We start from the raw sequence: 15,302 nt of genomic DNA, 5'->3' as shown, positions 1-15,302 counted from the left end.
TGTAACAAAATATTGATATATCCACCATTTCAAGAGTTTCCAAGTTTTGTGCCAACAAAGAATCTAGGTGAAGCTGCCAGAGAAAATGGGATTTTCCTTCTTTCAGGGATAAACTCTCCCAGCCTACCTCTTCTAGCCCAGAGTTGCTTTTCAGTTTGCTGTCATTTAGAGACATGATTGGCCTTTGATGTTAAACATTCAGAGTTCCTAAGAAATTATTGGTATAGAAAAGGACTATCTGCCCTTTAAAAGCACATTTTCCCCCTTCTATTTTATTGTATTTTCAGATGAATCTCCAGACTTTTCTCATTCTTTATAAAAAAGTATCAACATGAAATTTTAAAGATACTTTCTTGACCCTTCTTCAGAGCTTTTGGATACTTTCTATACTTATGGAATTCTGTAGCTCAGGCCTTTGAAAAAAATTTTTTTTCTTTTTTCTGCACAAAGAGCTATACAGAAAAAGAAAAATCCTTTTCATTGACAACTTCAGCTATTTTTATTATGCTTCATTCTCTTCCAAACCATATGTAGGCATATACATGGAGATTAGATGACTTTACTTGGTTTGAGTTTATATCATTTTTTGTGTTCTTTCCTTTTTACTACTCTTTCCATATATTAAGTTCACATATTTACTTTTGTTGGTGCTGATTCACTATATATTTTGGGCTGACATTTATAAGGTATAAAAATGAAATAATTGTACTGCCTACTATCCACAGTCGTATGTAGCAAAACAGGAGATTTCTCTCCTCCCCTCCCCCGATCATACTTTATTTTGGAGAAAGGAAAAGTCAGAAGGGGTTAAGTAAGTACTGGAAATCTGCCCTATCCAATGCCAATACTACTGATAATTAGAAAACCCAGATTTGATTGAATCATTGACTAAGATATACAGAAGTGCTCCCTTGTCATAACCTTCTTTTTTTTTTTTTAAAGATTTTTTTTTTTTTTTTAAAGATTTTATTTATTTATTTGAGAGAGAGAGAATCAGAGAGAGCACATGAGAGGGGGGAGGGTCAGAGGGAGAAGCAGACTCCCTGCCGAGCAGGGAGCCCGATGCGGGACTCGATCCAGGGACTCCAGGATCATGACCTGAGCCGAAGGCAGTCGCTTAACCAACTGAGCCACCCAGGCGCCCTGTCATAACCTTCTTAACTACGTGCCTTCAGTTTTATAAACTCATTCTTGTTTTGACTAAAGGATTTTAATTTTTTTAATTTAGTGCTCTTTGTGTCAGTGGGGGTTTTGAGTGGAAAATGATGAAAAATCACTCGGTTCCTGAGTTATTGACTAAAAGTAATTCAGGAAAAAACAGATGTAGTAATGATATTCTAATTGTACTTAAGTTCTAAAAAAAATTTTTTTTTCTTTTTTTTTTAGACAAAGTGAGAATCCTAGCTGTAACTATAACAGCTTCTGTTCCTTTTTAGACTATTAAAGTCTAACTAATGCTGACACAGCTAACAGTGTCTCACGAGGAACTCTCCCTGAATCTGAGGTGCTTTGATTTTTCTTTTTCTTTTTTTTTTTTTGAAGGTTTTGTTTATTTATTTGAGAGAGAGAATGAGAGAGAGAGAGCACATGAGAGGGGGAGGGTCAGAGGGAGAAGCAGGCTCCCCGCTGAGCGGGGAGCCCGATGCGGGACTCGATCCCGGGACTCCAGGATCATGACCTGAGCTGAAGGCGGTTGCTCAACTAACTGAGCCACCCAGGCGCCCCTGCTTTGATTTTTCTTAGAGAAGAAATAGGCATTCATTTGTTGGTGTTAGAGTAGCTGTCTTAGAGGCAGAGGCCAAAATTGGTTGTCAAAAATGACAAAATGATTAAATTAGACTCAGGATTTTCGAGGCCGTCGCATTCCAAGGAAGGGTGCTAGCACAGACTCTTAGTTCCTGGACACAGGTCAGAGGTGACGAGGTCTCCTTGGAACGCCTGTTGCTCTTTTACTTCCGTGAACTCAATGTGTGCTCGGTGTGGAATAACTTCCTCCTTTTTCCTGGAGTCTTGCTTGGACTTCCCTAGTTTTATGGTCATCTTCTCTTAGTTGAGCATTTTATCATCCGTAGGTTGGATTTTATACTTAAATCTCCTAGTTATGCCAGAGTAGGGAGATAGGCTAAATTCTAAAACATGAAAGGTTATTAAATAATTGTATTCTGACATCTGCATTTTGGGCTGATTTCTTGAATTTCCTCTTTCACCACCTAAATGTTCTCCTCTGTGGTGGAAAAAGGAATAATGTGAGCTACTTTAAAACAAAACATGTAAAACAGGCTTTCCCCAGAAAACAAACAGCCGTGAGGTACGGATTCCCATCTTTTAATTAGAGTATCTTTGAGGTATCTGCTTTCGAATAGGTGGCAGAATCAAGGATTGGATTTTCAAAATTACCTTATGATAATATAACTTGATTCTATAATTACAGCTGCCAAAATGTGCTAAAAATATTTTCCAAAAAATCATTTATGGGTAAAAGAGTGTTACATAAGTAATAAGTCATTATATTCCTTTTTGCCTCATTATATAGTAGCAGGTCTACCTCCTCATGATGATCGGGGTCAATTATCCCTGCCAGTATGGTAACCTGTTTCTAGGCCTGCTGGTCTTTTGGCTCAAGGAGCCCAAAGGTTCCAGGCAGCAGCCATTGTAACTCTTACTATGTGAACCCTGGGGGAAATGTCACCTTCTGAGAGCCAGGACCTTTCGACCCCCTGAGCCGAAAGTTTCAGCCTAAGGAAGCAGAAATTCCCCAAGTAGGAATCGCCGGTCCCAAGTGAGTCCCTGAGAAGGATGTTGAGTGGGGCGACTCCTACTTTTACCCACTGTGTGCTCTCTGTACCCACGCTTACCCTTGGGGATATACCGCCCTATAATGGCCATTGGTGTTTTGTTTTGTTTTGTTTTTTTAAGATTTTTATTTGAGAGAGAGCGAGATCACATGCACATAAAGGGGGGAGGGAGGGAGAGGCAGATGGAGAGGGAGAAGCAGACTCCCTGCTGAGCAGGGAGTCCCATGCGGGCTGCATCCCAGGACCCTGGGATCACAACCTGAGCCAAAGGCAGACGCTTAACCAACGGGGCCACCCAGGCGCCCCGGCTCTTGGTTTAAGGAGTAAATTGCATCCTTGGCGGGAGCTCCATCCTTCACAGGATGTCCTCTCCAAGCTGGTGCCTCAGCTTCTATGAGAGACCCTCTTACCACTCTGGCTGGCCGGCAGCTTCTGCATGGGGTGGTATGTGGTATAGGACCATGTGGAGTCCGTGGTCACATGCCCACTGCTGCCCCTTCTTTGCCATAAAGGGAGTCTCTTAGTTTGATGCCTTGTTACGCAGTACCCCACTTTGGTGGATCCGACACTTGTGGGCCCCGGACAGTGGCGCTGGCCAAAAGACATAGAGCTGGCACACGTGTCAGTCTCAGGATGAACTACCACCCTTTCCATTGACGTCATGGAGCTGCCGCCCTGTAGCTAGCTGGTCTTCACAAGGGATGGGACCACATCAGGTGATAGGTGTTGGTCTCTGTGGCTGTCCAGGCCTCCACTCGGCAGTGGCAGTAGCTCGCACAGCCATGGTGTGAGGGCTTCATGCTGTCGAGCCCCTGCCCAGCTCCCGTCTCTGCCACCATAGCTTCTGTGTTCATGAGCCCATTGCACAAACACTGACGTGGCCGAGCTGAGAGGCGGGCTGAATCCTCCGTGAACCAAGCTTGGGTTTTTCCTCCTGTCAGCTGGTCATGAAGAACTCCCAACGAGGCCGTATGTAGGAACCGAGAGAGGTGTTGACAGAACAGCTGTAGCGGACACAGAGGCCTGGGGCGCCTGTTCACGCCTGTGCCCTCTAGGCCTGCACGAGCCTGATCTGCAATGTAACACTTTCATCTTACAATGCGTTGCTGCTGGGCCCACCTGGCCCTAGAGCTGGGTAGTTATGGCAACCCCTCTTAGAAAGGACAGTTCTGAGCACATGAGCACTCGATGTCCTATGCTCAGATACTCTGTCTCTACCAGGGCCCCAGAGCATGCCAGGAGCTCTTTGGGTTTTTATCCTCAGGTGTTTTTCAAATGGTGTATAGTTTCTCTGCTGCAAATGGCAAGACCTTGCTCCAGAACCCTAGGGATCTATGCTGAGCAGCCCTCCTATTGCAGCTTGCCTGAGGCATCACACACCATCCCTTTCTACCATAGATACTTCTAGTATGTGGGGTCTTCCAGTTGGTACGGCAGAAGCAGCAGAGCTGCTTGAACTGCAGCCCGACCTGCTGCAGGACCCTTTCTTCTGGGCCCCGCTCAAAACTTTCAGCCTCCTAAACCAGCAAATGGGTTGAAGTAGTTTTCTCCAAACCTGGAGGAGGCCTACCAGGCCTTGCGCTTCTTTCTCATTGGTGGGAGGCGGAACGTGCTTTACTTGGAGGCACGTCCTGTCATACTCCAGACCACTTGACCCCTAACAGCTTCCCCGGTGGGCAGGCCCCTGAAACTTTCTATCCTCTGAAGCCTCTCTTTCTCACCAAGACATTGACGGAAGCCTCTCTTTCTCACCAAGACATTGACTCGCCACTTCTTGTCATATCAGATTAACATGGTATCCACAGTCTAGTGGACCAGTGTGTTGTCCCGGGGAATGTCCATATGGTCTGGGTCCTTTGGGACTAGGTTATGACAGAAAGCAGGAATTAACAGAAGGCGTTTGACTTATTTGGGGCTTCTTTGTAATCTCTAAATAGCCTGGGGAGCTCTGTATTCCAGCAGGGAGGTGGGGGCACTTCTCCCAGCCCAGAGGGTCCACAGGAATCTGGAGGTTCAAGGTGCTCGTGTGCATCTCCCCAAGATAACTCCCCCACGTCTCAGAGTCCCACTTCTTCCTTAGCAGGCCTGGCAGGAGAAGGTATAGAGGGACCTTCTTGAGTTCAACTTTCTTGGAAGATCTGCCCCTCTGGCAGTTAAGTCCCGTGCCTGATCTTCAGCTCTAGAAGCCCTCCAGCTGCAGGTGATGAGGGTCTACTTACATGTTGCCAAGGAAGCCCTCTGACTCTCACCCTTTGCTTTTAGGTTGGTGATTGCCTGAGCCTGGTCATTTTCTCTTTCCAAACATCAGTGGCCCCCGGCAAGCACCACACAATTCCACTGTTCTTGTTTCCCCCATCCCTCTCCAACCCTGCAGATACTGCCTGAGCCACTGCCTCCCACCCAGTGTGCCCACCTGGCCCGCCACAAGGGAGTCCTAGCAGTCCAGGGCAGTCCCAGGTGAGTGACCGCCAGGACTTTACCACCGCGCTGGGGTCCTCATTGCCCACTGGCTGCTGCATAATCCAACCCCAGAAGCACAGCACTTTTCGAATTTGCTTCCTGGAACCACTCCACTCCTGGAACCAGTGGTCTTAAGTTGGCTGCCTAAAAGCAGAGTCTGAGACGGTTGGGGACAGGTAATTTACGGAGGGGTGCTCTTTATGAATAAATCTGTGAGGAAGGGAGGAACCCAGACTAGGGGAGGAGAAAGAGCCAAACGCCGGGCTGAATCTCAGTTTCAGCCCAGCCAGAGCCTCACTAGAAAGACTCTGGAGCAAGAACCCACGCTGTGGTTGTCCCTCTCTAAAGCCAGGGGGTTGTACTCCTACTGCCGGCTCAGTGAGTCATTGGCTGTGAACCGGTGCAGAGCGGGCACGACTTCCTGATAAGGTGCCTTTGGGCAGCTGAGGGCACTTCTCTGGAGTAGGGGACAGCTGTGAGCACTTAGCAGCCAGCGTTCTCGGCAGCTCACGCAGATGGACCCAGTGAAGGGAGCTGGGCAAGCGTCACGGTGTGAGCATGAAAAATGCCTGTACCCTTGACCCAACAATCCCTCTTTCAGGGGATGCTCTGGATGCCCCCACCCATGGGGAATCGTATTTATTTAGATGGGAATGGCAGTGATGGCAAAAGCCTAGAAAAAAGCCCAGAGACTCAAATTTTCAGAGTATTCTTCTACCTTTTAAGTTTTGAACCATGTGCATCTGTTATATAATCAAATAAAGATAAAATAATTCATTCTTAAACAATTCTGGATCTGCTGTTACTCACTAGGTAAGTGATGCTGGGCCTTAGCCTCGGTTTCCTTATCTGTAAAGTGTTCACTTCCTAGAATTGCAGATATTGAGCAGGGTAATACATAGAATTCATTTAGTATAATGTCTACCTGCTAAGTAATCATTAACTGTTAGCTGGGGCTATTAATATTATCATCTATATTATTATGGTTTATTGCCTCGCAGGATAGTTGTGAGAATGAACTAAAATAATGCGTGTATTTTATACATCAGCACAGTGCCTGGACATAAGGGGTGTGTGTGTTTATTTTTAACACGGGGCAAATAAATATATATATGTACGTATGTATCTATTTTTTAAGGGAGTTAAGATCATGTTCTACATACTGTTTGGCAACGTGATTATCATCCTTAAGACATCTTAAGCATTTTTCCTGTAACATTAATTATCAGGAACACTGCACAGTGATGGTGGTAGAGCAGCAAGGCACCCTGGGACAGATGAGGGTCTGTAACAGCGGTGCAGACGGGCTGGGGCAGTGCCGTCTGCCTGTCTTAGCATCACGAAGTGGTGGGATGTCCAGTGTCACTTGGTGGCCCTGAGCCATCAGACAGGCCACTTCAACTCTGAGCCTTCCTACCTGAAGTATTCTCCTGAGGATTAGAAATAATTTAAAGTGACAAATCCCGGGAGAAGGGGCTCAACAAATATTAATTGTTCCCAATGTTTTGAATTAATCCAGTGGTGTCCATGATGAGGTGTGTGCACCAAGATCCACTGGGGGCAGAAGAAAATGTCAGAACTTGAGTTTCTATTTGTTTTTAATCTCACTCTTTTACAGTCTCTGTTTTGTGTGTACATTTTCAAATATATTAATACAGTAGCGCTTTTTTAATAAGATAAAAATTTGTAACTCGAAAGTACATGCTTATATTCTTTTTACTGGTAAGAATGTACAAAATTGTATCTAATAGGGCTTTATTTCCATCTGGTGGTTAGTTGTGTGGTATGAATTCCTCCTGTAGAGTAGATAGATTTGACCTGACTTGGAACCTTAGTCTCAAAAGGAAAAGCAGTAGCTTGCCAATCTCACACTGCATGATAGTTTAGTCCTAGGATATCTAGAAAGGCTTGCTCAAATAATAATAGTAACAGTAGGAATAATAACATCACATCGTATTCTACAAAGCTTTCTAGTGCCTCATAAATAATAATATAGAAACAAGTTTAGGCAATAGAATAATTATGATTATAATCAATAGATATAATAATAGATAATTACGAATAATGATTTTCAAATGCAGCTGCTTCACATGTAATCACAAAAGCATTAACCATGGTATTATACATTTACAAGGGAAAGAGAAAGTTGAGGTTTTAGTAGAGCAAGAAAACACTAGCTTTAAAAATGAAATCTGAAACCATGAGAAGTTCAACTTCCCTAGTAATCAGGAATGATTACTGAATGCAGATTAGCTGCAAATGCAAAGTACAACTTCTTGCCCATCATATGGGGCAGAAATGTTAGTCTGATGATTATCCAGGGTTGGTGAGGATGTGGGAGTGCTCTGGAGCAGCAGTATGACTCGGTGCAACCACTTTGGAGGACAGTTTGGCAGCATTCTCAAGAGATAAAAATGTTCATGCTGTTCACTGTCTCTCGATCTGCCGTCAGGAAACACTCTTACACAAAAAGGCGAGAACCAGCATGTTCATTGCAGGACCGCTGTTAACAGCAAACGGTTGGAGACAGCTATCATTTGCGGAATGGTTAAAAAAATTGTGACTTTTTAAAAAAAATTAAAGTATAATTCACATACCATAAACTTCACAGTTTTAAGGTGTACAATTCAGTGCTTTTCAGTATATTCACAGGACTGTGCAACCATCACCACTATCTAATTACAGAACATTTTCATCACTGCAAAAAGAAACCTCTACCTATTTTTTTTTTTTTTTTTTGAAACCTCTACCTATTAGCAGTCACTCCCCATTCCCTCCTTCCCCCCTCCCTTGGCAACCACCAACCTACTTCGTATCTCCGTAGACTTGCCTATTCCATACATTTTGTATAAATGGAATTGTACAATCTGCGGCCTTTTTTTATAACAGATCTATTGAGATATAATTCATATATGATACAAGTTACCCATTTTAAATGTACTATTCAGTGGGTTTTAGTATATTCACAGAGTTGTACAACTATCACAACAGTCAATTTTAGAAAATTTTCATCACCTCAAAAAGGAACCACATTCCCTTTAGCTATCACCCCCAAACCCCTCCTCCCCAGTCCAAGGCAACCATTTCTGTCTCTATAGATTTGCCCCTCCTGCATGTTTTGTACAAATGGGTCACAAAATATGTGTCTTTTGTGCCTGGCTCCTTTCACTTAACACGTTTTCAAGATTCATCCACGTTGTGGCATAGATCAGTGCCCCGTTTTTTTTTAATTGCCAGATATTATTCCATTGTGTGAATATACACTTTGTTTCTCTATTCATCAGTTGATGAACATTTGCGTTGCTCCCGCCTTTGGACTACTGTGAATAATGCTGCTAATGAACACCCGTGTACAAATTTCTGTTACGAGCATTTGTTTTCTGTGCTGGGTCATATAGTAACTCTGTTTTACTTTCTCAGGAACTGCTGAACAGTTTTCTCACAGTGACCGCACCATTGTGCATTCCCACCAGCAATGTATGAATGAGGGCTCCTGTTTCTCCATACCCTTGCCCCGCTTGCTTTCCTGTCTTCGTATGCTAGCCATCCTAGGGAGTGTGAAGAGCTATCTCATTGTGGTTTTGATTTGCATTCCCCTAATGATGTTAAGCATCTTTTCATGTGCTTGTTGGCCATTTGTATATCTTCTTTGGGGAAATATCTATTCAATGTGTGGCATTTTTATGCTATGCTGCAGAGCTGTTCAAAGGAATGAGGCAGATCTATATGTAATAATCCCTGAGTGCATCTCCCAAGATTTAACACTGAGCAAAATAGCAAGTAGTAGAATGATGCATTACAGTACTGTAAATTTTATATAAACACACACTCAGGACTGTGTGGTTAAATATAAACATGTAAGAGGATAGAGAATGATCTGGTAGAATATTTCCCAAACTTACCAAGATGGTTGGTAACCCGGGGGCAGGAAGAGAAAGAACTAAGGTGGGAGTGGGGGGTGGGATCTCATCAAAAGGGACTTTTGTCTTATTTATAACATTTTACAAAGTATTCATGAGCTATTTGATTAATAAGAAATTGTATTAAAAAGTCCTTAAAATGTATACACCATTTGAAAAGATAAGAAGAAAGAAGCAACTGGGGAACCCTATCTGGAGAGGTTAGAATCAGTGCTTTCATACCACCTGGCAAGTGAACGGACAACTTCTTTTCCGAAAATAGGTTCATTGACTCTTTACAGCCCAAATCTATTTTGTCTTGGTCTCTTTTTCAAAGTAATTTTATTATTGTTTTAATAATATGTAACAGTTCAAATAGTACAGAGGTTTATAAAGTTAAACTTATCTCCTCTTCTCACCTGAAACGCCCTTCCCCACAGAAGTGTGTTCCGTGCACTTCATTTTCCTGATAAACTTCTCTCTTCTAGTATCATCTCCTCGCCCCACCCAACAAAGTGTTTCTTCGGCTTTCTGGCTTTCTGTTGTTGATGGGGAGAAGCTCCTTCCTCTGTAGTGGGGAGGGAAGGCTTTGTCTTTAAGAGTCTATGACTGTGGTCTTCAGGCTTGCTTTGTATTACCCCCTACCAGAGATTGTGATTTAGTAGGTCTGGAGTGCTGCTCGGGTGTCTTTATTTTTATGAAGAGCTCCCATGGTGATTCTGATAAGTCAACAGGGTTAAAAATCATTTATCTAGTGAGTAACAGAGCCATCATAAACTGTCCTCGTGATGCTTCTTTGAGAATTATTTTTGGTAGGTTCTTTATGAGAGAGTAATGAGCCTGTCAGCCTTAAGGAAACATGCCTGAACTCAGATGGTCTGTTTTGTTCCAGGAATTTCACAGAATTTTTACTTTAGGTTATTTTTAGCATTGAGGTTTTATCTCTAACTGAAGACTGCATAGAGCTGCCATCTGAATCTAAGAAAGCGATCTTGGATTCTTTTTTGAAAATGGTAAGATTATGCAGTATAGGGCAAACTTAGCACGTGGGCTTTCTGTCATTTCACATTGAAGATGGGCAGATGTAGCAAAACTGACAGGTGTTAAATCTTCTGTGCCCAGCAGACTATCCTTGGGTCTTGTTTTGTCAAGCTTTTTGTTTCCTAGATGCACCCCGCCCCATTGTTGTTGACTTTATTATCGTATGCTTGCCTGAAGATGCGACTCAGAACTTCACGTTGGTTTCCATTATTAGGTTTTCAGACATAAAACTTGCAGAAATCCATAAAAGCCATTTAAAGACATAATAGTTTCTCTGGAATAATAAACCTGAGTAATCTTTCTCATATCTTAAATTATGTTCAATTTTATATTTTCTCTTCTAGGTATTCTCATGGGAGCAGTTATAAAAATTATAGAGTTCAAAAAATTGGCAAATTGGAAGGTAGGTTTGCCCACCTGTTGATTTTTGAACATACTTAAAATTTTTATTGATTGTCCTTAATTTTATAACACTGATGGTTAGTTATGGTGGCTTATCATTACTTGACTATCAGTGAAGTTTATATTGTCCCATTAATTTTTTAACATTCTACTGGATTAGGGTTGATATCTTTACATCTGACTTTTTGAAAAAACGTAAGTCTCACACTGCTTCAAGTTAATATGGGAGCACTCAGTGTCATGTTTTGTTATTTATTTGAATTTGTATAATCTTAGAATAACATGCTGCTGTCTGGGGGAAGTCTCTAATTAGCATTAAACGTCAATCAGTGGTTATTGCTGACAGCTGAAGATAAAACGGATTTGTCCAGCACCGTAGAACTTACAGAATGCTTTCTACACTGTAGCTCATGTTGTCCTCATGAAAACCACATGAGGTAGATTGACCACATATTATCATCACTGTGTTTTTACAGATGAAGAAAGTGACCACAGAGAGGTTGAGACATGTCCAACATCACAGAGCTAGGAAGCGGCTGAGTTGAGCCTTAGGGCCAGATGCGCTGGCCCTGTGTATTCTGTATTCTCTCTACCATACCATGCTGTCCTCAGAGTGTGGGTGTTCATACGCTCGTGTTCATATAGTAGTCCGCATGTGGGCATCATCTTGTGGTACAAGGACTAACTGAAACTCGAATTTCAGCTTAAACTTGTGCATCCTTGGGGCGCCTGGGTGGCTCAGTCATTAAGCGGCTGCCTTCGGCTCAGGTAATGATCCCAGGGTCCTGGGATCGAGCCCCGCATCGGGCTCCCTGCTCTGCGGGAAGCCTGCTTCTCCCTCTCCTACTCCCCTGCTTGTGTTGCCTCTCTCACTGTGTCTCTCTCTGTCAAACAAGTAAATTAAAAAAAAAAAACAAAAAAACTTCTGCATCCATATTGAGTACAGAGATTTAAAAAGTGTGTAACAAAATCGATTGTGTAGAGGGCAGTAAGGTTCATTTCAAAATATTAAAGAATATTTTGTAGCTATAATTTAACACATTCAAACCCCTCTTGTTTTGATTCAGCTCCTAGGTGCTAGGATTAATTTACCTAGGAAACTATAGAGTGTAGCAAAACAAGCCACGTGGTCTGACCCAAAACACAAATTGAACTGTTATAATTAATATTCAGGAAATATTGTATGTATTAAATGGATTCTCAAAATACATGTTGAGCTCCTTCTACCATAGACCTCCCCTCAGCTGGGGAAGGGACGGGGCAGGCCCCACTGGAGCACATTGTGAATGATCTCTCTGGCCTACTACAACTGGTTAAATTTCATCACCCTCACAGTGGCTAGTTGCAGGGCAGGGGACACAGACTGTAACCCTTCCTCTATTCCTGCATACAGCCTGATAGGTAGATACCAGCCTGCTAACACATTTTGATTTAAATCAGAATTTAACTGATCTAATTTAAAATCAGTCACTCAAAATTGGACCTGATTTTAAATAATTAAAAATTGTTTTATTTTAAAATATTGTAAATCTATATAAAATGCTGGAAATTTCACATAAAAACCTGAACCTCTAGCTTCCCTTGAAGAAACAGAAACTCTGTTAACGTCAGGCCCACGTGCCACCCCACAGAAATTCAGCAGCTGCTCCTTCGGGGAATGCTGTGTGGCCTGGGGAGCCTGTGAGTTGGTGACCCTTGTTCTGAGCAGTAGGAGCCAGGGGGTGGGGGAGGGGACGTTGTCCTCCAAGTTTTGTATGCTTCAATTTTGTTGAATTTATTTTTCAGTGGATGTTACTTTCCAAGTTAAATAATAGTAGTATATTTAATGGTACAGGCAAGTGAAGCAGAGTTGGGTGGTGAATGTAATTAAGTGCCCAAAAAGCCATCCAGGCGATCTGGGCTTGACCTCAGAAAAGGGGGAGGTTTCAAGGCCGGGATAGTTGGGCCAGGCTTCCCGGAGGAACAGGTGTTTGTGGAAAGCCGAAGCAGGAAGCAAGACACCTGTTTGGAAACCGGGTGCTGCAGGAAGCAAGGGGAGATCAAAAAAAACAAGGAGCCTGGTGTTCTTTCCGTGCAGTTCTGCTGCCAGACTGTCCCGCTGGGCCTGCCTTCCACCTGTATTTTCATATACTTATGTATTTATTTCTTGAAGCAACTTGCTTTTTTATGTAAATATATATATATATATATTTTAAGATTTTATTTATTTATTTTGACAGAGAGAGAGAGACACAGCGAGAGCTGGAACACAAGCGGGGGCAGTGGGAAAGGGAGAAGCAGGCTCCCCGCGGAGCAGAGAGCCCGATGCGGGGCTCGATCCCAGGACCCTGGGCTCATGACCTGAGCCGAGGGCAGACGCTTAACGACTGAGCCACCCAAACAGCCCTGTAAATATATTTTTTGTAGCAGTTTTTTTTTTTTTAAAGATTTATTTATTTATTTATTTGAGAGAGAGAGAATGAGAGAGAGCAAGCACATGAGAGGGGGGAGGGTCAGAGGGAGAAGCAGACTCCCTGCCGAGCAGGGAGCCCGATGCGGGACTCGATCCAGGGACTCCAGGATCATGACCTGAGCCGAAGGCAGTCGCTTAACCAACTGAGCCACCCAGGCGCCCTGTAGCAGTTTTTTTTTTTTAAAGGCTTTGGTTGTGATAAAATATATATATAACATAAAATGTATCATTTTAGCTATTTTTAGGTATATATTTCAGTGGCTAGCTACATTCACAATGTTGTATAATCATCACATTATTTATTTCCAGAACTGTTTTATCATCCCAGACAGAAACTCTACCTAGTAAACTACTCCCCAGTCCCCACTCCCCACAGTCTATTCTGCTTTTTTTTTTTTAGTATTGTCTGTTTTTTAGTAGCCCCCTATTCTACTTTGTATCTTTATGAATTTACCTATTTTAGGTACCTTATGTAAGTGGAATCATACAACATTTGTCCTTTTGTGTCTGATTTATTTTACTCAGTGTGATGTTTTTAAGGTTCATTCATACTGTAGCATGTGTTAGAATTTCCTTCCTTTTGTGGCTGAATAATACTCTTTTGTAGGTATATACCACACTTTGTTTATCCATTCATCTGTTGATGGACCGTTGGGCTGTTTCTACCTTTTGGCTATTGTGGATAATGCTGCTGTGAACACTGGTATATATACTATAGATGTTTATTTTAAAGGAGACATTATAATACCAGGTTATAATACTGTGGGAAACCAATACTGTTTTTATAAATAGATATGATAAAAACAAAGTAGTGCAGAGGCCTCCTGAAGCCTCTGAGGTCAAGCTTGTTCTGTTGAAAAGGGAGATCAGCACATTGGAGAGAGGCTTTATGTGCCCTCACACGAGCCTGCAGTGTCTTTGACTTAATTGGGACTGGAAAAGAATCAAAGGGGGCTGACTTTCTCAATCTGGGGCATCAGTGGTATATGGCATACTGCTCATGTACCATCTAAAATCACCTCATACCATTTTGGGGATGATGTTGCCAAAAGGAACCTAGGATCTTTCTGTAACACTGTTCGCTCACTGTAAGGTGGGACATTCATTTCCTGTGGCTGCTGCAGCAAATTACCAAAACTGGGGAGCTTAAGACCACAGAGATTATTCTTCCATAGTTCTAGAAGCCAGAAATCTGAAATGAAGGTGTTGGCAGGGCCATGTTCCCTCTGGGGAGCAAATCCAGGCTCTAGGGGAGAATCCATCATTGGCTTTTGCTGCTTTTGATGGTCCCAAGTGTTGGTTGGTGATGGCAGTGTAACCCATTTCTCATCTCTGTCTTCACATGTCCTCCTTCTCTCTGTGTGTCCTTTCCTGTCTCTCATAAGGACACTGTCGTTGGGTTTAGGGCCCACCCTATTCTAGTATGATCTCACCTGGATTCTTATATTACACCTTAATTACATCTGCGAAGACCCTATTTTCAAAGTAGGTCACATCTGGGGTTCCAAGTGGACATGAATTAAGCCTGGAGGACACCATGCAACCCACTACAGGTGGGTTCTCTTTTTTCTCAAGGTGGGGTCGGGGGTTAGTTTCTGAAACTCCAAAAGAATCTATATAGCGGTCCCACTGCACAGATCCTGAGAATAGGTTGCCCCACAAAACAGAGATCAGCCCATTTCTTTTCACATGGTCCCAGTCTGAGTCATGAGCTTGTTGCATGGGCAGTTATTTTAAGATTTAATAAGGCATTTTCAGAAGTCATCATTTGCTTTCTATTTTGAGCCTTTGAATGTTATTTTAGTCTTTATGGTAACAGCTGTACATTTGTAAGAATACACTTAGCCATTCTTTTGAATAGGGATTTTGACAAGAAATCTGACTGTCAAGACTGTGGCATGAAAACTTTCATATGAAAAAGGGCCTAATTAGTACTGCAGTTATTAAGTAGGCTTTGTATTACACGCAGTCATTTTGGATTTGAGGGCCAATATGAATTTTCCCCCCTGTACCTCAACAATTAGAGGTATTAATATAGAAAATGAAATTATTATGTCATCCCTCTAAAGATGGCCATGTTCTGGCATGGCAAGGGGCTTGCTTGATAGCCATGTCCCAAGTCAGAAGGGCGTCGGATGGAGACTATTCCATCATAGTCCCAGATTTAGGAAAATGGCACAGTTGTCTGTGACAGGCAGAGAAAAGGCAGGGGTATTTTAAACATGTATAGGGTTTACTCTTCCTAGTGGATTG

At 42.6% G+C, this 15,302-nt stretch overlaps 1 protein-coding gene across 2 annotated transcripts in view; it reads left to right on the top strand.

Moving 5' to 3' along the window:
* SLC9A8 (solute carrier family 9 member A8) overlaps positions 1-15,302 on the top strand; it is a 68,636-nt gene that overhangs the window by 11,844 nt on the left and 41,490 nt on the right. For both annotated transcript variants that reach the window (XM_032387519.1, XM_032387521.1), the window contains one exon: positions 10,540-10,598. In XM_032387519.1, the coding sequence (XP_032243410.1) occupies positions 10,540-10,598 (59 nt within the window). The remainder of the gene's footprint in view (positions 1-10,539; positions 10,599-15,302) is intronic.

Source organism: Phoca vitulina, unplaced genomic scaffold (genome assembly GCF_004348235.1).
Source record: "Phoca vitulina isolate PV1807 unplaced genomic scaffold, GSC_HSeal_1.0 scaffold50, whole genome shotgun sequence".
In the NCBI taxonomy this organism is placed as follows: domain Eukaryota; kingdom Metazoa; phylum Chordata; class Mammalia; order Carnivora; family Phocidae; genus Phoca; species Phoca vitulina.
This window is presented reverse-complemented; position numbering and strand designations above follow the sequence as displayed.